General features: G+C 42.0%; 1 protein-coding gene across 1 annotated transcript in view; it reads left to right on the top strand.

The window, feature by feature from the left end:
* The window catches only part of IARS1 (isoleucyl-tRNA synthetase 1), a 451,726-nt gene that overhangs the window by 395,638 nt on the left and 33,526 nt on the right, over positions 1–22,562 (top strand). Inside the window, exons 27-31 of the mRNA XM_030205292.1 lie at positions 1,206–1,318; positions 3,478–3,573; positions 7,734–7,910; positions 8,852–8,972; positions 15,573–15,698. Coding sequence (XP_030061152.1) covers positions 1,206–1,318; positions 3,478–3,573; positions 7,734–7,910; positions 8,852–8,972; positions 15,573–15,698 — 633 coding nt within the window. The remainder of the gene's footprint in view (positions 1–1,205; positions 1,319–3,477; positions 3,574–7,733; positions 7,911–8,851; positions 8,973–15,572; positions 15,699–22,562) is intronic.

The raw sequence follows: 22,562 nt of genomic DNA, 5'->3' as shown, positions 1-22,562 counted from the left end.
ACCAATTTATTGTTCAAATTGTCCCAAACTAACATTCAGGTACCCCAGTCCCTCCTTAATGCCCGTCACTTGGTTTTGCAATAGAGCATTTGTCCAAATGGTCTGATGGGGACTTCTCCATCTTACCTATGGCAGCTTTTATCCCCTTTAAAATATGAACCCAAAGACCTAGTCACTGGTGTAATCAAGGGAGATTACATCAGCACCCAACACAGAACCACTTTTGGAAACCTCAACACCATCACCACTCAAGGCCAGGATATTGATAGAATCATTCAGAACAGCCAAACTTTAGGCAAGGGCGGCCTACTGAGTGAACCCAGAGCCAGAATGCCATCTGATACTGCTCCAGTCACACAGGCCTCTGCAACAGTTTCACTTCCAAGTTTCAGGGGAATGCTTTGCAACTCCGGGCTGAAGGAATAGTCAACCCCCCCTTCCCCTGCCAGAGCTGACTCTCAGAACATTGTATCTCTTTTGGAGTCAAACCCATCAGTGTGGGTCTCATGAACTAATCCATGGTGTTGGGGGGGGGGGGGGGGCAGAGGCACCATCTGCAGAGGGAAAAGAATGTGCCTTACCCATCCTTTATCATGGCACAGTCCACCGTCAATTCTCACAGATCAGCAGAACTTATACCACTTGGTGTGTTCTTGACGCCCTGACTGCTCCCCAAACACGTAGGGCCCTGTAGGTGCGCTAACGATTTTAGCATGTGCTAATATTAGATACACCCATATGGCTGTCTCTAGCATTAGCTCGCGCTAAAAACACTAGCAGACCTTTTTAAACAGGGCCCTTAGCTTTTTAACGAATACTTTAGATAACGCCAGAGGTTAGGAAATAAGGGATTGGATGTGGATTGTTAATGGGGAGGAGGGATTGAGATGAGTGTACTAATTTGTGCGTTACCCAGTCTGTATAGTTATTTACAACTGAAAGAAGCAGACTATAAATTTTAAAATTAATTAGCACACACTAATTGGTGTTCACAATCTTTGCATTGTTGCGGCCAGGAAAGCGCGATATCCCCAACTGTGACAATGGAAAACAAAATTTAGTGTGGGATTCAGTTTGACATTTTACAAACAAATTTTTTTTTCTGTTTTGACCAATATTATGTCATTTAAATATTCTTTTTGCATGAGTTATCTTGTTCCTTTCTTGGTTTGTTATAACCAATGAATGGGTTTCTTGAATTGTAGGCACCATTGTTGTGGACGGGCATGAGCTACATGAGGAAGATCTACGACTCATGTACACATTTGACCAGGTCACAGGAACAGATGCCCAGTTTGAGGCTCATTCTGATGCTCAGGTACTGTTGAAATTGGTTTCCGAGGTATTATTTCCATATTTGGTATTGTTGAAAGTTGGTTGTTTTGGGACAGAACCACATACAATTCTTTTTTTGTTTTGATGGTCATTGTAATATAAATAAAAAAAATGTTTTAAGCAGATCTTAAGACTATGTTTATGTGAGACAGCTAATCTCATTTTGGGTTTGTGGTGGGGGCTCCTCCAGTGTTGTAGCCAATGGGCCTGGAGAGGGAGGAATCATCCTCTGATGGTGTAACTACACATGAGCTTAGTTCTACCACCAGTCTAGTGGCGGCAATAGTGTGCTTGGAGCAGTTGTCCATTTTCCCTCTTTTGACAACAGAGGATTCTTTTCTGTTTAGTTCTATTGTTAACTAATGTAAAAATGTCTAATTCAATAGGCTTAAAGCCTTAAATATATGTGACCATCTGTGGGAAAAGGTGATACAAGTCTTCGGAAATGAAAAATGAGGTTTTAATGAATTCTGTTAGAGCAAACAATTTGTAATACAACTGTCCAAACCTCATCCTTTTATTTGAAAAAATAAAAAGTTAATAGACTTTTAAACATGTAACTTTTGCAGACTGCTTATGGACCCATGAAATGAAAAATCGACCATTGTCAACATTTTGGATCTGCTACTTTAGACACCTTTTCTCAGAGACTGTCACACATTATCAAGTACTAATGGTCTTTTCCTTATTACAAGAGTCTGTCGAGGGAATTTCTACCACTCTTAGCAGTGTGTATCCTGTCCTTGTATTCACGTCTTCTGAATAATGATCTATTTTACATTTAGTTAATCTAATTGTTTAATGTTTAATATTGAAAAGCCCTATGTGGTTTGGCTTTTCCTATTTGTAATTTGGATATATCTTGGCAGTACTTGATCATTTTGTGAAATGCCGGGTCAGTATTTAAACTCTGCAGTCAACGTTTCCTTTAAATGCCAGCTGCAGTGTTTAAACATGAATCTGAATATTCATCTCTGACTGCTATCCAAATATTAGCACTGAATTTATGCTGCTGACTGCTGCCGTTAACTGGATAATTGTGTCCGAATAGTTCTGAATATTGCCATTATCTAGATGTTCTCTGACTCTGCCCTAGACTTAACCTTGAGACCATCCTGGTAGCATCTAGATAGTGCCGGGATGATCTGCAGCAATGTTCAGTGGCATTATCTCTACTATAATAAAAAGCACCTCCAATGTTCTGAAGCTGACTCCTTGGCTTCACTGAAGTGAAGGGTTCCTAATGTTCATCAGATTTGTGAATCTGTCACCATCTCTCTTGGCCCCACCCTCGTGCCTCTGATAGGTCCGCCGCCCTCGACATCATCACGTTTTGACATCCGCAATGTCATCACGTTTTGACGTCGAGAGCGGCGGACCTATCAGAGGCGCGAGGGCAGGGTGAGAGAGATGGTGACAGATTGACGAATCTGACGAACCTTACCAACCCTTCACTTCAATGAAGCCATGGAGTCAGCTTCACAACGTTGCAGGTGCGTTTTGTTACACTACACAGCTCCCTAATTTTTCACTTAAACATCGCAGGGTGGCTGGAGGGGGGGGGAGGGGGGCAACGACCCTGGAACTGGGTGGGTGGGTGGGAGGGCGGACCCTAGAACTTGGAGGGGGCCAGACGGACCCTGAAACTGGGAGGGAGGGGGGGGGGGCAACGACCCTGGAACTGGGTGGGTGGGAGGGAGGGCGGACCCTGAAACTGGGAGGGAGGGAGGGAGGGGGCCCCTGGCACACACTCTCATTCTCGCACACACACACACATTCTCACACACAGTCTCAGTCTCTCTGTCACACTCACACATTCACTCTCTCTCTGTCACACACTCACTCTCACACACACTCTGTAAAACACACACACTCCGAGGAAAACCTTGCTAGCGCCCGTTTCATTTGTGTCAGAAACGGGCCTTTTTTCCTAGTCTAGAATAATACAGCTGAAAATCTGTGTCATTTATCAAGGTACCAGGTGATGCTTCTCAGATAAGTGCTTTTAACTATCAGGTCCTATATGTTCAGAAAGGTCTCCAAAATTGAGGTTTATCAATTTTTTTTTAAGGTAGGTAGAAAATTTTAATGGACTTTAATATTATTATTAATTTATTTATTTGCATTTTCTTTGTTTTCTAGGTTTTGGTTCTCTTAGATGTCACACCAGATCAGTCTATGGTTGATGAAGGAGTTGCCCGTGAAGTCATTAATCGCATCCAAAAGCTTAGAAAGAAGGTTAGTAGAGTCAGGAATATATGTGATATTTAACTTAATATACATTTAAAAACAAATATTCATGTATATTTAGCATAGGAGTATAATACAGAATTTTTGAAATCTTATTTAGTTTCATTTAGCAAATGCCACTTATAGTACTTTGTCATCTCTGTCTTGATTCTTCATCCAGTTCCTATTTTCTTTCTTTCTTTCTTTGTTACATTTGATATACTGCGATATAACCTAGAAATAGGCTTCAATGCACTTTACATTAAGAAAAAAAAGAGAGAAGATAGAAGGGAAGCAAATCAGGGTGGGAAAAGAGGGTGGGTGGAAGGAGTGGAGGAGTAGAGCAGGGGAAGAATGGAGGGGAGACAGGAACAGGAGGAAGAGATACTGATTAGATGATATTGAGTCTGAAGGATTCAATGAAGTGGGTTTTGAGCAATTGAAGACAGAGAGAGTGGGCTAATATGAGGGGCAAATCATTCCACAGCTTAGGGCCTAGGTATTGGAAATCGGTGTTATGGGAAATGGTGCAGTGAAGGGCCCTGTGCTAAAATGGCTCAAAATTATGTGTGCAAATTTGGGAGCATGCCCTATTTGTGCGCACAATTTAATTTTTAATTGAATGAGCTAGTTAGCGCCCAATTATTGCTGCTAACAATCAATTCTTAGTGCTAATTGCCACCAATTTGAATTTACACACGCATTTTTGTAGTCTGTATTCTATAAAGATGTGCTCATAAATTTTTACGTGCGGACCCAAAAGGTGGCATGGCCATGGGAGGTGCATGCGCAGGTCAGGCCCGTTCCTAGAATTAGTGTGCATTGTTATAGAATAAGGCAGATCCACACCTAATTTAGGTACGAGGGTTAACACCAGGCTTCAGTTGGTGAAAATCCTCATGCCTAAAATTGGGCCTGGATTTGGGCGCTAAGTACTATTCTATAAATAGCATCCAACTTTGAGTACCGTTTATAGAACAGCGAGTGCGCATTGCACTTCTTATTTTTTTGGTCATAAGTGTATTCATGTTTCCAGTATCTATTTTGGGCAGAGTTATGACTTTCTGCAATATCTTACATCCATGTGCATGTGCACATTTACAGCTTCAGAGCACGTGCAAATTTGTACAGTGGAACTTAGGTTCTCGGACCTCTCTCTAACAGAGTATATTTTATAATGGTAAATAGGTCCTATGTTGCTTCATAAAATAGGCATCCTTATGGAAATTTCAGATAGACATCCTATTATGAAATTAGTCTGTAATGTACAATTGGCCATGATACAGCATTTGTTCTAGAACACCACTCTTACATATGTATACCTAGTAGGACTATGTCCTTTACAATTGTTCTCAAAATAGATGTAAAAGATGATGCACCTTGTTTTACTTGAATCCGTGGTATGACATGAGTGCAACATGACCATTTATGCTGAAATATGCTATGATGATTTTGGAATGGCTTATGTCAGATGCTTCTGCTTTGGGGAAAATGTTAATTGACCTGCTGGCAGAAGTTCTGAAACTGACTATAGTTTGCTGAAATGTTTAGGTAACATTAATAAATGGGCTTCATAAAGTGTTTTCACCCTTTTCGTGGTAAGGGAAAAGCTGAGCCATATTAAAGAACAGAAATGCTTCAGATGCAGAGTCTTTTGTAAAGTATGTGTGGCATTATTTGAGGTTTTTACATGTTTAAGCATTGATATTTGCTTGTCTAAGTTCCAAGTTTGCAAACTACATGATGTCCAGAAAGGGCCAATAAAGGAGCTTAGCAATGCGACTCATTTATGGTACAGTCGTGGTTTGAAGCACCAGAGAGAGAGCACAGTTTCCCCCTTCAGTCACTGGTGCAAATCACAGGTGAAAACGTGCATGCCTGTTTTGGAGCAGGTGTAAATGCCAATGTCCATATTAAAGGTGTACGTGTATTGTGAAATTGGAAATACATATGTTTCTGGTTTACCCCAAAAAAACCACCCACAACATACCCCCCTCCCTGCAAAGCTCTGTGTGTTGCAGTCACATACATATAACTTTTTTTTCATTTTCTCTGCACGTTTAAGGTATTTACATGTGTAAAGATTGCTGTTTACATAAGAACATGCCATACTGGGACAGACCAAGGGTCCATCTAGCCCAGTATTCTGTTTCCAACGTAGCCAGTCCAGATTACAAATGCCTGGCAGAGTCTCAAAAAGATTGCGTGCTACTTAACCTCACGGATAAGCAGTGGTTTTCCCCCCAGGTCTACCTTAAGAGTTAATGGACTTTTCCTCTAGGAATTCGTCAAATGTTTTTTTTAAACCCACCTGCAGTAACTACTTTTTACTACTTGCTCTAGGAAAGAGTTCCAGAATTTAACTAAGTTCAGTGAAAATATATTTTCTCCTATTTGTTTTAAAAGTGATACTATGGGCCTCATATTCAAAGCACTTAGACTTAAAAAGTTCCATAGGTTAGTTTGGGGTTCATTTTTGAAAGAGTAAATGTCTAAAAAAAAAAAAAAAAAAAAAAAAAAGCGTCATAGCATTTGTATGAATTTCTCAAAACATCCAAATCGGTGTTTTCAAAACCTATTTTGCAGACATTTATCTTTGCAGTGTGTCCAAATCACAAGGGGGCGCGTCGGGAGGGGGGCTTAGGGCGTTCCTAACACTTGGACGTTTTACAGCCATAATGGAACAAAATGAAAACGTCTAGGGCTGAAACGTCAACGTTTTGGTCTAGACCTGTTTTTAGAATGAATAAAACACAAGAAGGTGCCCTAAATGACCAGATGATCACTGGAGGGACCCCCAGTGGTCACTGACTCCCTCCCACTCACCAGTGATGTGATTAAAAATATTACTCACCAGCCTGTATGATAGCTGCAGATGTAATAGCCAGGCCTATTAGAGCAGCAAGCAGGTTCCTGGAATAGTGTAGTGTTCATTGGACTGCACAATGGACTCGGACTCCCCCAAAACCTACTGTACCGACATATAGGTAACTCCTTCACCCATAAGGGCTATTGTAGTAATGTACATTTGGGTACAGTAGGTGGGTTTTGGAGGGCTAAGCATACAGTATAAGTGGGTAACTGTGAGATGTGTACCTGGGAGCTTTTATATAAAGTACATGTAATGCCCCCTAGGGTGCCCCATTGCTCTCCTGGGATGTCTGTATGGCCAGTCTATAAAGAATGCTGGTTCCTCCTATATCTTAATGGCTTGATTTTCCACGTTTTTCACTTGGGTGGGTTTTTTTTCCTCCAAAAATGGCCCCAAAATATAAATGCATAGAGGATGAAAACATCTTGCATGTGGCCATTTAAAAAAAAAAGGTAGACCCTTTGCTGTTTCAAAAATGGCCATATTTTCTATTCGGATTTGGGACGCGTAGTGTAAAATGTCCAAAGTCCGACTTAGACGTCATATCGAAATTGCCCCTCCACATAGCTTTGTAAGTCTAAGTGCTTTGAATACGCTTCTTTTTAACTTCATGGAGTATCCCCTACTCTTTATACTTTTTGATAGAGTAAACAATCAATATGCATTTACCCGTTCCACTTCATCTAGGATTTTATACCCCTCTACCATATCACCCATCAGCTGTCACTTTTCTAATCTGAAGAGCCCTGACATCTTTAGTCTTTCCTCATTTGAGAGGAGTTCCATCCCCTTTATCATTTTGGACATCCTTCCTTGTTTTATCCTCTATTCCTTTTCTAATACATCCTAACATTCTGTTTACATTCTGTCACTGTCACATACCGAGAATGTCGTCATATTGTCTACAGTGACCCCTAAATCCTTTCCCTTGGTGGTGACTCTTAATATGGAACCTAGCATCATACATCTATAATTTGGGTAATTTTTCTCAATGTGCATCATTTTGTATTTGTCCACATTAAATGTAATCTGCCATTTTGATACCCAGTCTTCTAGCATCCCAGGGTCCTACAATTTCATGTAACCTGCATATGATTTACCAACTTTGAAGTTTTCTGTCATTTACACATGTAAGATGTGCAGGCCTTACAAAGTGACCTCCAAAGTGTGCTGTCCTAAGCAGATTGGGCTGGTGCTAGGTTAGGTTGTCTGTGAAGAAAGAATTACCTTGACATTATTGCTCTCACTATTGTAGGTTTCAGCTAAACTTCTTCTTCTTTTTTTTTTTTTTTTAAAGGGCAACTTGGTTCCTACAGATGAAATAACAGTTTATTACCGATCCCAGCCTGATGGGGAATATCTGGATTCGGTTATCAAAGTTCATACAGACTTTATTCTTGCTACTATCAAGGCTCCACTGAAGCCATACCCAGTGCCTAACTCTACAAAAATAGTCATCCAAGAGAAGACAGAGGTTTGATTATTCTTAATTTGTAGACACAGATAAGAATAGTAATGGTGCAAACCAGTCTACAGACCATTGGAATTTAAAATGCAATTGCTTGCCCTTTTCTAAAGAGCTTGCCTCTTATGGTACAGTGTATTGTATTCTATACATATTATGGAAATCAAATATAAATATGTTTATACCAATATACATAGATAGGATCAAGGGATATCAGGAGCTTGGATATCACTTAGGCACAAATTCTTTTAAAAATTTATCTCAGAAGTATCTTGAATAAATGTAACAGCTATGTGCACACATTCTAAGCATTTAACCATTACCATTTATGGTAAATATTTAGGATCCTGAGAGCTTTACCAGAATCCTAAATGCATATCCTGAACTTGGAGGCAATATCAGACGCTGAACCTCGCAGCTCTTTACTGCTGTTATTGAAGCTAGTCTCATCTGATTCACTTGCATTTTGAATGTGATTGTCCAAGGAGACACTTAACAGGCAGCATTGAAAAGTAATTACTATGAACTCCCTAACTCCACAAAACATGAATAAAGATGTTTGTTAGCATTCTCCATCTTAATATTTAACACACAGAGAAATCCCCTACCATTATTCATACCCTCTATGGGAACATGTTACTGATACTCTTTTTGGTGTTTGCTAAATTACTGTAACGCAAACTACTTATTCCCTAGCCTTTGTGAAACAAGCTCATGTTTCATTTTAATATGATATAAATATTTAAAGTAGAGTGTGTATGGAAGTGTTTTTGAGAAAATGAGGTGGTTTATTTTTCATGTTTTTGCTGAAGTTATGCAGACTTGATGTTCAAACATCTACTTTCATAAAAGTTTTTGAAGACACTGTATGTATGAGATAGTAGTGAAGGTATATGATAGAAGTGCATCACTATCCTGCTGGAACATTTTTAATTTTCTTATCTCTTTAGCTGAAAGGATCAGAGCTGGAAATTACACTTGTTAAAGGGAAGTCATCTGACACAGCTCCTCTTGCTGGCCCGTTGTGTGCTTATGTCAATCTCAACATTTCTAATAATGGCACAGAGCAAGGTAAGAGAGAGAGGGAGTGTTTTGTTTCCTTAATTTTAAATGTTTTATACTGAGAATAGCACAGCACTTGAGAAAATTAAACCATTAGTTGAGCTTTGTATGATTTTTAGTGTGGACAGCTGAAAAAACCTTTTATTTATTTATTTATTTATTTATTTATTTATTTGTTACTTATATCCCACATTTTCCCACACATGCAGGCGCAATGTGGCTTACAGAGAATTACATAAGAGTACAAACTTAACAGCTTAGGCAAGCATAAAGAAGTAAAGAGGTCCAAAAGTGGAAAAAGGTGAAATTTCCCTCTGTATCAAAGGCTGAGGGCACAATAGAAAAAATATGTGGCAAGATTGAAAGGAGTCTAAGCACAGATGATCATCTTCCACTGAAGAGAGTGCCTTGTCATCAATCTCTAAAGTATCACAGCATCCACAAGGGTAATGGGGTAGACTTAGAGCAATGAAGATCAAATGCAACAGTATACAGACGTCTTCTGTAAGTGTAGAAGAACTCTAAGACTGCAAGGAAGAGCCCATTGCATTCTTAGCAAAGTTGATGTAGAATGTTTCTGAAGACTGTCCAGTGGAAAGACTTGTGCTCTCTGCTTCGCAGAAAAAAGCTCTTTGTGCAGAAGACCATTAATGTTTTAATGTGACAAAATATTTCTGCTTAGATAGATAATTGTAGAATCTAAAACTGTGCATAAGGGCCTTGGCACAGTTATCAGTGCAGTTGGCAAACATTATGCAGAGTGTCAAAACTCATGAGCAATTAATGTCACTTTCAAAGGAAAGCAAGGCATGCACTGTGTTAGTGCCAAAGGGCGATGATTCACAGTCTTCCACTTCCCAAGTAAATACCAGTAGGGGACAGAGAGAGAGAGGCAGCCAAATATTTGAAGAATTTGTCAAGAATTTTTTTTCGAGAGAAGTCTACACTAGCTTCACCAATAAAAAAAAAAAACAATTTGCAGTTACCACAGCAAGAGGGAACACTCAAGGCTATATTCTGTTCAAAAAGCAGATGAAGTTTAGGAGATCTTTTCTATCTCAGGATCAGGTTCTGAGATTCTAGTATCTGTTTCCTCAAAATCATTATGTGCACATCAGAATTTCCCTGTGAAGAGTTGTGGGATGCTTTGGTTTTGTCATGAAAGGAGGGCATGTCTACAGGCCTACCTTCAGACCCATCACTGTTACCATCACCACTACCTAGAAGTTACTTTCCACAAGGGCATCTCTACCCTCAATCAAGGAGGTCTCATTTAACCTTAGCATGAGAACTAAGCACAGTTATTGTATTTTTTTATGCCTCAAAGGCATACCCTTCAGATCCAACCTAAATGCTTGATCTCTGCGACACATCAAAATTAAAGCACATAGTGGACATAACTCAACTCCTCCGCTGCACAGTTCCCTAAATGTGACTGCATCACATGAACTTTATCCTACCACTCTATCACTTTGTATCTGTACTCACCGGAGCTGACAAACGCCTCCCGGTACTATCTAAGCCACATTGAGCCTACAAATATGTGGGAAAATGCGGGATACAAATGCAACAAATAAATAATAGCTGTATGAATTCATAGACTTCTTAACGATACTGGGCTAGATTCTATATATGGCACTGTAAAAATCGACGCAGAAAAAAAATCTCCTAGGTGCATTCTATAAACTGTGCCTAACTTCAGGCATGGTTTATAGAATATGCCTAGGGACCATCCACACAACTAAATCTAGTCGTGAGAATTTACGCTAGTAAAACTTTTAGACACGGAGTGGGTGTATTCTATAACAGCGAGCATAATTTTTAGTAGCACCCATGATTCGCCCATCCCATATCCATGGCCACACACCCTTTTTGGCAGCACGCATTAGAATTTACATGCATCACTTTATAGAATACGCTTAGCAAGTTGTGCACAGTAAATTCTAATTAAAGCCAAGTAGTGTCAATTGCCTGTTAATTGACAATTATCAGTGTTAAAATAATTAAGTTGCATGTGCAGTACAGAATACTACCTGAATTGTGCACGCAGCTCCAGTGTACCTGAATGTAACTCACCTTGAGCCACTACTGAAAAAGGTGTGAGCAAAATTCAAATAAATAAGTAAATTCAAGTTGCACTATATAGAATCTGGGGAACTATGTGTGAGGTTGGGACAAAGTCCAATCTGTTGCCTCTGCAGTCAAGAAAGTATGGTAAAATGGATCTGAAGCTTGCTGTAATCTATCAATTTCAGGTGGTGAAGTTAGCATTAAGAACATCTTAAAGATCTAAGGCCCATTTCCATGCATCACCAGGAAGGGGTTTCATCAATACGTTTTCCAGAGTGCAGTGTTAAGCTGGAGAATCTGCTTATCAGCTTTTTTTTTTAGTCATACTTAGAGAAGGACCTATTGGTGGAAGCAAGACAGTAATTCGTCCTTATTAAGTAAAGTACAGAATGTAGAAAGCATTAGATATGATCTGCATACTTCATCAGGGATATCTTCAGTAGCTATTAAAGTATACAAGCTTGTTTGGCTAAAGGTATTGAGTCTTTTTGAAGATGTATTCAGGTGGCTTGCAGACATTTCATGTGCAATTGGTGATCTCTTTGAAGACATGTGAGTGAAACTGACTTTTACCTCGGCTACAGTGTAGTAAATGCCATTAATAGGAAGTCTCAAGCCATTCCCTACAGAAGACAGTATTACCCAAGAGGAAGCTAATCCTCCCTACAATAAGCGGTGTCAACCTCAGCTGCAACATAATGTGTAAAATAATCCGAATCCTTTGGTTTTGACTGATATGAATATAACCAGCTTTTAAATGAAGTCTTACCACAGTCTTCCAGTAGGGGAAGAATCCAATTGTTAAAGACGATTGCAACGTCATCATCAATGGCAGAATTCTGAGAATAGTTTCCTGCAGCTATTGTCTCTAATTTTGGAATTTGCCACCAGCCTGGGGGTCAATGGGCAGACTATTCCGGGGGGGGGGGGGGGGGGGCACAACTTGGAATCAGAATGCCTTGTGGATTCAGACCCCATCCCCACAAACTTACTTACCACCATCTCTCCCACTATCACCCCTCCCATCTGTCATATCCTCAACCTCTCTCTCTCCACCGCAACTGTCCCTGACACCTTCAAGCATGCTGTTGTCACACCTCTCCTCAAAAAACCTTCACTTGACCCTACTTGTCCCTCCAACTACCGCCCCATCTCCCTCTTACCCTTCCTCTCCAAAATACTGGAACACGCCATTCACAGCCGTTGCATTGATTTTCTCACCTCTCATACCATCCTTGATCCGCTTCAATCTGGCTGTCGCCCACTTCACTCGACAGAAACGGAGAAATAGAGGCGGCAGTGGAAGCCATGAGGCTTCCAGTATCATCTCTATGCTGACGACACCCAGCTTTATCTCTCCACACCTGACATCACTGCGGAAACCCAGGCCAAAGTATCGGCCTGCTTATCCGACATTGCCGCCTGGACGTCCAACCGCCACCTGAAACTGAACATGGCCAAGACCGAACTTCTTGTCTTCCCACCCAAACCCACTTCCCCTCTACCTCCACTCTCTATTTCGGTTGATAACACCCTCATCGTCCCTGTCTCATCTGCCCGCAACCTCGGTGTCATCTTCGACTCCTCCCTCTCCTTCTCTGCGCATATCCAGCAGATAGCCAAGACCTGTCGCTTCTTCCTCTATAACATTAGCAAAATCTGCCCTTTCCTCTCTGAGCACACCACCCGAACTCTCATCCACTCTCTCATTACCTCTCGCCTTGACTACTGCAACCTACTCCTCACTGGTCTTCCACTTAGCCACCTAGCCCCCCTTCAGTCCGTTCAGAACTCTGCTGCACGTCTTATCTTCCGCCTGGACCGATACACTCATATCACCCCTCTCCTCAAGTCACTTCATTGGCTTCCAATCAGGTACCGCATTCAATTCAAGCTTTTGCTACTAACCTACAAATGTACTCGATCTGCAGCCCCTCCTTACCTCTCTACCCTCATCTCCCCTTACGTTCCTACCCGTAACCTCCGCTCTCAAGACAAATCCCTCCTTTCAGTACCCTTCTCCACCACCGCCAACTCCAGGCTCCGCCCTTTCTGCCTCGCCTCACCCCACGCGTGGAACAAACTCCCCGAGCCCATACGCCAGGGCCCCTCCCTGCCCATCTTCAAATCTCTGCTTAAAGCCCACCTCTTCAATGTCGCCTTTGGCACCTAACCTCTACACCTCTACCCTGGATATTTAGACTGCCCAACTTGACATTTCGTTCTCTAGATTGTAAGCTCCTTTGAGCAGGGACCGTCCTTCTTTGTTTATTTTGTACAGCGCTGCGTAACCCTAGTAGCGCTCTAGAAATGTTAAGTAGTAGTACTTGTGGATTCAAAGTGTGTTTTATTTTCATAGTGGGGAGTGCACCAATAGGTTTTGATGTGATGAATGTATAGAACAAGAACTCTTAATTACCAAGAAAGGTTGGCATACTGGAGTTGTATGGCCATCTATTTACACATTTATTACTGCTTGGACAATGCAGCAAAAGGAAGCAATTCTGAAAAATGTATGTATATGAGGTCTGCTTTTCCACAAATCCTTAACATAAAGAGCTAATGGGTCTGGATGCCTTTCAATTGTAGTTAACCAAAGAGGATGACATCCCTTTTAATAACATATCTTTGCCTTCCCCTACCAGCAAGTACCTCAGTAGTACAAGGCATCCTGGTTGCACAGTCCACTAAGCATCTGACATCACAGACTCCAATGTGATGCCCCTGTAAGACCGAGATTTAGTAATCACTCATCCTCCTGCCATAGCCTAAATCCCCGTTAAAGCCACCCACCACAAACACCTAGTCCCAGGCAACAAAAGTCCCTGGCCACATTTTCACCACACAAAGGGCTCTTAGGAGTGTTGCCTGCCTAAGGGCCAGGGCAGGCGGAACGTGGTAAGCAGGGTATGCACGGCAGGGGGGGTGCCAAAATTTGAGTGGTGTCAGAAACTGCTACTCATACCTGTTGCGCTGCGCTCCACTGGCCACTGCCGCCATACACTACAGCCCTCCCAAGATCTGCCTTGAAGGCCAGGGCCCGCCCTGGTAGTGTAGAGGACTCTTCAGTTATGGGGGCAGGAAAGAATCCCACTCTTTCCTGCCCGCTGCTCCGTCTCTGCTTTGATTTTTCTGAGCCACGAGCAGTGCCCCCGTGTGTTAAAAATGGCTGCGAGGCTTCTGACAGTATTCTTGGCAGCCATATTTTTAAACACAGTCTGCTGACCCCCCTCCTCCCTCTCATCATGTGCCAGTGGTGCTGGGCGGTACCACTGCTGAAGCTGCACTGAAAAATCTGGACAGTGGGCTGTCATCAGCCCCATCCTGCCAGAGTCAAGTCTGCAGTTCTCCCCTGGCCCTGCAGCAGTACAAGGACTCGGAGCCAGCTTGGGCCCCTTCTCCAGCAGTGCACACCAGTCAGGGCCTCATTGGGGCAGGAGACTACTGTAGGAAGCTTAGCACGGTAGGTTAAAAAAATTATATTTAATGTTATTGGTGGACTACTGGGCTTCTCACCAATATTAAATATAAACCTTTTTTCTTAACTTGAGCATTGCAGAGTCCCCACCCACCCAGGACAGAAGCGAAGCCTTCTGTCCTGAGTGGGGGTGGGCTCTGCACTGCCTAAGTTAAAAAGAAAAAAGGCTTTTGTTTAATATTGGTAGGCTTCTCTTCAGGATGGGAGTGAGTTCTGCACTACCCAAGTTAGAAAGAAAAAGTTTGATATTTGTGGGTTTCTCTTCTGCACAGGTTTAAAAAAAATAAGTTTTAGATTTAATATTGATAGGTTTCTGGGTGGGAATGGGCTCTGCAGTGCTCAGATTTTAAAAAAATGTTTATATTTAATGCTGGTTAATCTACTGTGTTCACTGCTGTGATACAGTTGTGATTAGCTGTATATCAAATTTAATAAATGCATGCACAAACATAATTATTTGTAGTTGCAGTACTTTTGTACTCAAGTATTAGGCACTTTTTTACTTGAGTAAATTTTTTAAATGTGTTTTTACTTAAGTATAAAAATATGCATTTATCTTTACTTTTACTTAAGTACTTTGACCTAGTACTTTAAATAACATTGGTCAATCTTCATTTTATGGAAGGGAACATAAGATGGAACTTCAAAAATCAAAAGCCACTGTGTGTATTCCTTCAAAAAGGTGGTAAAAAATCCTAATAAATAAAGTAAAATAAATGTGCTGCCAAACTACAGGAACAGCTCCTCTTGTTAGCTCCTGGAAGAACCGTATCTACATCAGCTTGGTTGCTTATTTCTTTTTCCTCAAAGTGAACCTGTAAAGATTCAGTCCTTAAGGATGTTGACCCAAGTGTGTTTTCAGGATAACCAGCATATGCAAATTATTGTGCTTTTTGGAGCAAATTCATGCAAATATCTCGTTGAATATGCATTGCGGATATCTTGAAAACCAAATCAGTGAAGCTCACCCTTGCTATAACACTTTTGCTGTCACACTACATTAGAGTTGAAGTCCCTGAATTAATTTGCATTCTGAATATTTTTGTGTGTGTTATTTGAAGGTGGTGTGCTGCTCCTGGAAAACCCCAAAGGAGATAATAAACTTGATTTTGCCAATCTAAAAGAGATTGTTTGCAGTATATTTGGCTTGCAGAATAAGACTCTGTCTGTGTATCATGGGAAAACAGGTAAGTTCGCTTTGTGCAAGATAAATGTTGAAAAATTGTGTTTCACTAGCTTATTAAAGGACTGTTGGTATGGTAGCTTTTTTTTATTGCACTTTAAGTACACATTTTATTATAATTGTGAATAGAATGCTTAGTCTTTCATGCTTATTTGTGTTAAAATATATCACACAGCTCATTAATAAATTGTAAAAATAGTACACCTGAAACTGAACATGGCCAAGACCGAGCTCATTGTCTTTCCACCCAAACCCACTTCTCCTCTCCCTCCACTCTCTATTTCAGTCGATAACACCCTCATCCTCCCCGTCTCATCTGACCGCAACCTCGGAGTCATCTTCGACACCTCCCTCTCTTTCTCTGCCCATATCCAGCAGACAGCCAAGACCTGTTGCTTCTTTCTCTATATATTTAAATCTTTTTATTAATAGTAACAGAGCTAATACAGAGTATGCTATGAAAAGAGACCACTACAAATTATCAATGTCATAACTCCAGTCACTATACAAATTTTTTTCCCCCCCATGTTTATCCCCCCTCCCCCCTCCTCCCTCCCTCCCCCCACCCACCCCTCCCCCCCTAATTAAATTCCAACAAATGTTATTGATGATGTAACAAAGAATGCTTCCCCCAAGTTCAATATACAATGGATCGAAAACCTTAAACAAATCAGACTAAGCAAAAGCTGACATTAACCACATTAACAAACTTTTGACGTGCAGGAACAGTCCCTCCCCCACCTAATACTTCAATAGCTCAAGGAGCACACAGATTATGATCTATAACCTAATTCTCCTGGCCTTGTACACTATAAGACCGCATACCCCTATCACAAAAAAAAAAAAACTGGTAGAGGGCCCGTATGAGAATTGTAGGACAAATGGGAGGGTTTTGTTTTATCACCTCCCATTCTTCTTTGAGCCCCTTTCCCAAGCCACGATGCCCCCACAGAAAAGGAGAGAGAGAAGGAAAAGAAAAAAGAAAAAAAAAAAAAAACTAGAAACCATTTAGTACTAAACTTCGTGCCCTTGGAGACAGGGACTGAACATAAGGCCCCCAAACCTCCAAAAAACGTGTTCTTTTCTTTTGCGAGGGTCCCACCGCCCGGCGTTCATGCAGCAGCAAGTCATGAAATCTGTTTCTCCAATGCCAGAAATCTGGTGGGTCTACAGTCAGCCACCCATTCAGGATCACCTTTTCCCTATCAGGCAGGCCTTACGAATCAATTGCCGTTGGCCCCCCCGCTGTAAGACAAAGAGTTCATATTTGTCGAATAAAATCCCCAGAGGAGTGCAGCTTATTCTAGATTTTACCAAGCCTTCCAAATACTTTATAATCAATTGCCAATATCTTTGTGTACCCGGGCACTCCCAAAGGCAGTGATACAGTGTACCTTCCCGCTGTTGACACTTAGAACATAATGGATCTGGTACCCCTCCCATCTTGAACACCTGTGGTTTAGTCATGTATGCTCTGTGTAGGATACGAAATTGGCATTCCCTCAGATTCGCATGTACCGAGATCCCTGGTATACGGGACACCAGCTTTATATAATCCAAATTCAAACTAGGTCTCTGCATGTCTCGTGCCCAACTGGCTGTGATTACTGCTGTATCTCTCTGGGGTCTCAACTCCCACAGTCGCTTGTGCAAACTTGAGATCGAGATCCGTGACCCCGGGATTTCTTTAAAAAATTCCCTTACTTTCCTCCCATGCCCACTATTCAACTGTTCCACCTTTAAGGTTCTGACATAGTGGGCTAATTGCTGATGCGCAAACTCATGACTAGCATCTATGCCTACCCCCAACGCCCCCAGATTCATCAGTCCCCCTCTAATCCCCAATACATGTTCCAATCTTGTTATACCCATAGATGCCCACCTTCTAAATACCTTATTCTCGGAACCAGGTGTGAATGCAGGGTTACCTTGCAGTGGCAACATATCAGATGTGTCCGCTGCCGATCCCCAGTACCCATTCAAATCCTTCCAAACCGCCCTCATAGGTCCTAATAGTAAACTATCCTTAAATTTATGGGGCACCGAGCTCTGTGGGCCATGCAGTAGGTAATGTATGTGAAATGGTGCGAAAAAAGCCTGTTCCAGCTCCCTTGGGGTGAAATCCTGCTTATCTAATAACCAGTCTCTCAGGTGTCGTAGCAAACATGCTTGATTGTATTTTTTAATATCTGGGATCCCCATACCTCCCACCCTCCAAGAACCCATTAAGAGTTCCAATGATAGTTTGGGCTTTTTCCCCCCCCAGATAAACTGTCGTAGATGCTTGTGAAATTGCCTAAGATCCTTGTTGCTCAAACGTAACGGTAAAACTTGCAAGACATACAGCCACCTGGGGAATTCTGCCATGCGAAACAGCTGAATTCTTCCATGTAACGAGAGCGGTAATACTGCCCATTTTTGCAACCTATGCCTCATGTTGTCCAACAACTTAGTAAGATTAAGACTATAGAAGGCCGTAGTTTTCATGGCAACCTGCACCCCTAAGTATGTCAAACTGTCGTTAGCCCATTTTAATGGGAACCCCTCTCTCCACTCCCCCCGTACTTTATCCGATGTTGTTAGTGCCAAAGATTTTGAGAAGTTGACCTGAAATCCAGCAAAGTCCCCATACTCCCTGAATAATTCCAACAAATTATCTAGAGATTTTCTAGGGTCTGTGATATGTACCAAAATATCGTCCGCAAATGCGGATATCTTAAATCCGACCGTCCCCCATTCTACCCCAGCGATTTCCGGATGGGACTCAATCTCTCTAATCAGGGGATCCAATGTCAATACAAAAAGTAATGGGGAGAGAGGGCATCCCTGTCTCACCCCTCTCCTGATTGAGAACGTCTGTGACCGTTCACCATTGATCCACAAAAACGCTTGAGGGTTCGAGTACAGAGCCTCTACCGCCTTCCTGAAAAAACCTTCTATACCTACTTTCTGCAAAACTGCGAACATAAACTGCCAAACCACTCGATCAAAAGCCTTCTCTGCATCGAAACTTACTAGCAGAGAAGGCTGTCCTTGTTCCTCCACATGCTCTAACGAGGCTAACAGAGCCCTCACATTACTTACCACTGACCTACCCTTTACAAACCCCACCTGCGGGGATGCTACCAAACCCGGTAGCACCCGTGCCAACCGGTTTGCCAGAATTTTTGCGTAGAGTTTAACATCACAATTTAATAGGGATATTGGCCTATATGAACCCATATCCTCCGGATCTTTACCCGGTTTTAGCAACACAATCATTTTGGCCATACTTAAAGTCTCTGGGGTCGACCCGGAGGCCGCCATGGAATTAAAAAGCTTTAATAAAGGCGGAGTCACCTGTTCTTGTAGCAATTTATAAAAAGCCATGCTATACCCATCGGGCCCTGGCGCTTTGTGGATATCGCTCTGTTGTAACGCTAAAATCAGCTCCCCCTCTCCAATGGGGCCATTAAGATTTTGTTTCTGGGAGTCTGTCAACATTGGGAGGTCAATATTATCCAAAAACAGTGCACTATCAGGTATTATGTCTGTGTTCTCCTTATACAGGTTTCCATAGTATTGCCTAAAACTATCTACTATGTCCTGTTCCAGTCTAAGCAGCCTGCCCTCTTGATTCTTCACTTGCAAAATCCTAGATGTACCTCTTTTCCCCTTAGCTAATCGGCCCAGCAAAATACCTGCCTTATTCCCATACATGAACATCTGATGTTTATAATACAGAATAGATTTCTGTGCCCTCTCCTGTATGAGTTCATTCAATTCCCTCTGGGCCTCCAAATATATTAACTTCTGTTCTTCTGTCTGAGCTGCCCCATATTTCTTCCGGTGCACTCTCACCTCCCGTTCCAACCTCAGTATCTCTTTATCTCTCCGTTTCCTCTTCCATGCCCTATATGCGATTATCTCACCTCTTAGGACCGCTTTTGCTGTTTCCCAATACAACCCAGGTTGTTCTACGTGCCCTCCATTATGATACTCATAGTCCCTCCACTTTTCTTGTAAAAGTTCTTGGAATTTTGTGTCCCGATAAAGCTCAAATGGAAATGTCCACCCCCCATGCCCTCTCCTATCTCCTGTGCCTTCTAAAGTCACCCATATGGGGGAGTGGTCCGATATTTCGCTGGGCCCAATCTCTGCCTCCACTGTTTTAGAAAAAAGGGGGTTTGAAACAAAGATGTAATCAATTCGGGATAGGGAAGAGTGAGCCCGAGATAAGTGCGTGTAATCTCTGTACCCTGGATGTAGCACTCTCCACACATCTATCAAATCTAATGTGGAACACAAAAACGGTAGTCCCCTAGAGTAGTGACTAGGGCCCAAGCCCCCCCGACCTGTCTTTTCCATTAATGGGTCATACACCATATTAAAATCTCCCCCAAGCACCACATTCCCCCTCTGGTATGGCGTCAACAATGTTATGATTTCTTTGTGAAATTTCTTATCATATACATTTGGTGCATATATATTACAAAAAATGTAGGGCATCCCCCCCACCTCTACGTCTACCAATACGAACCTGCCCACTGCACTCCTCTTAACTGACTTTATGACCAGCCGCAGCCCCTTTCGAAACAAAATCAACACACCTGCCTTCTTATTGTGAGCTGGGGCCCCAACTACAGTTTCTACCCACCCGCTTCTTTCTCTATAACATCAGCAAAATTCGCCCTTTCCTCTCTGAGCACACCACCCGAACTCTCATCCACTCTCTCATTACCTCTCGCCTTGACTACTGCAACCTACTCCTCACTGGCCTCCCACTTAACCATCTATCCCCCCTTCAATCCGTTCAGAACTCTTCTGCGCGTCTTATCTTCCGCCTAGACCGATATGCTCATATCACCCCTCTCCTCAAGTCACTTCACTGGCTTCCGATCAGGTACCGCATACAGTTCAAGCTTCTCCTACTAACCTACAAATGCACTCAATCTGCAGCCCCTCACTACCCTCATCTCCCCTTATGCTCCTACCCTTAACCTCCGCTCACAGGACAAATCCCTCCTCTCAGTACCCTTCTCCACCACCGCCAACTCGAGACTCCGCCCTTTCTGCCTCGCCCTATGCTTAGAATAAACTCCCTGAGCCCATATGCCAAGCCCCCTCCCTACCCATCTTCAAATCCTTGCTCAAAGCCCACCTCTTCAATGTCGCTTTCGGCACCTAACCATTGTATCTCTATCCATGAAATCTAGACTGCCCCAATCTTGATTGACTGCACTTTTTGTCCTTTAGATTGTAAGCTCCTTTGAGCACGGACTGTCCTTCTTTGTTAATTGTACAGTGCTGCGCAACCCTGGTAGCGCTTTAGAAATGTTATAGTAGTAGTAGTACACATTTGTACTTCCCTTGCCCCCTTCTTCATTTTCCCTTTGGAATTATCGTTCTTTTAATTTTAATTGGATGTTCAGTTAAAGTTTGTCTGGTTGGTAGGAACTCAGAATATTAATTATCTTGCTGTTCCCTAATTCAGAGACTTAATCCAGTGACTAGGTAGTACTTTGTATGAAGACCATGATTCTAAGCTGCATATTGTTAATTTATTACAGGGTTTAAATACCACCATTCACTAGGCCATGGTTCCCAAACCTGGTCCTGGAGGCACCCCAGCCAGTTAGGGTTTCAGGATATCCACAAGGAATATTCATGAGAGAGATTTGCCTGCACTGCCTCCACTACAGGCAGATGCGTTTCATGAATATTCATTGTGGATATCCTGAAAACTTGACTGGCTGGGGTGCCTCCAGGACCAGGTTTGGGAACCACTGCACTAGGCATCAAAGTGGTTTACAATTTCCAAAAACTGTAAACAGAGGAAAGGGAAAGTTAAGAGCAGATGGGGCATCAAATGACCATGATGTCTAATGGTAAGTCACATGTAGAACAGACAGTAATAGTCAAGAGAGCTGAGAAATAAGAGCAATCAGGAAAGGTTCATTGCACCCAAACTCAATCCACCACGCTGACCACAATCAAATTCCAAAAGCCTGAGAGAAGAAATAGGTCTTTGTCACCCTTATATTTTGGGAAAGAAAATTACAGATGTGAGTATTGTATAGAATTCAAGAGCAAAGGGGCTCAGCAATAGGCAGAATGTGGTGTACATTCTAATCATGTCTGAAAAAGATTCTGTGACCAAAGAGCTCAGGCTGGGACATAGAGAGCCAGCATAGCTACCTGGTTGGCCAATATGGAAGGGTCTGTGTGCAAGTATCAGAAATTTAAACTGTACTCTAAATGCAGTTGGCAATCTGTGCAGCTCAATGAGTAACATGACAGAAAAGTCTTGGTGCCATGTTCTGTTCATTGAGTAGTTGAGCTATGGTATGTGTACTGAAAATGGCAAAGAAAGATCAGGGTCAAGTATATTTATTGTATTCCACATTATTATTATTTTTTTAATAATGGGTTGATAATGGATGTGACTGTTGGGCAGACTGGATGGATCATGCAGATCTTTTTATCTGCTGCATCTACTATATTACTATGGAGAGCTAACCTTTAAGAAACAAGACTGCCAGCCATTTTCAAGGAGAACCATACAATTGAGCTGTCCTGGAACAGCAACGTACCTACTGTACTTGAATGTACACCAGTTCTAAAAAATTTAGGCTTGCAGGTGGCTTATATGTTTAGGTACAGTTAATATTTTTCTATTTTTGGAGGACTCACAATTAAAAAAAGAAAAATTAAAAAGAGCTGAAAAAGAGATTTGTACTTTGCTTTACAGTCCACTGCACTAACCACAAGGCTAATCCTTGACTTGTTACCTGTTGTGTTGAGAATGCCCATAATACCTGAAGCCCTGGTATCCCTTTTCAGTTTCTCTTTCAGGGAAGAGGGAGGTAACAGCAGCCACTATGGGATT

The sequence above is a fragment of the Microcaecilia unicolor genome, chromosome 6 (genome assembly GCF_901765095.1).
Source record: "Microcaecilia unicolor chromosome 6, aMicUni1.1, whole genome shotgun sequence".
Taxonomy (NCBI): Eukaryota; Metazoa; Chordata; class Amphibia; order Gymnophiona; family Siphonopidae; genus Microcaecilia; species Microcaecilia unicolor.
Note: the sequence above shows the minus strand (reverse complement) of the source record. Positions and strands in the feature narration are given on the sequence as shown.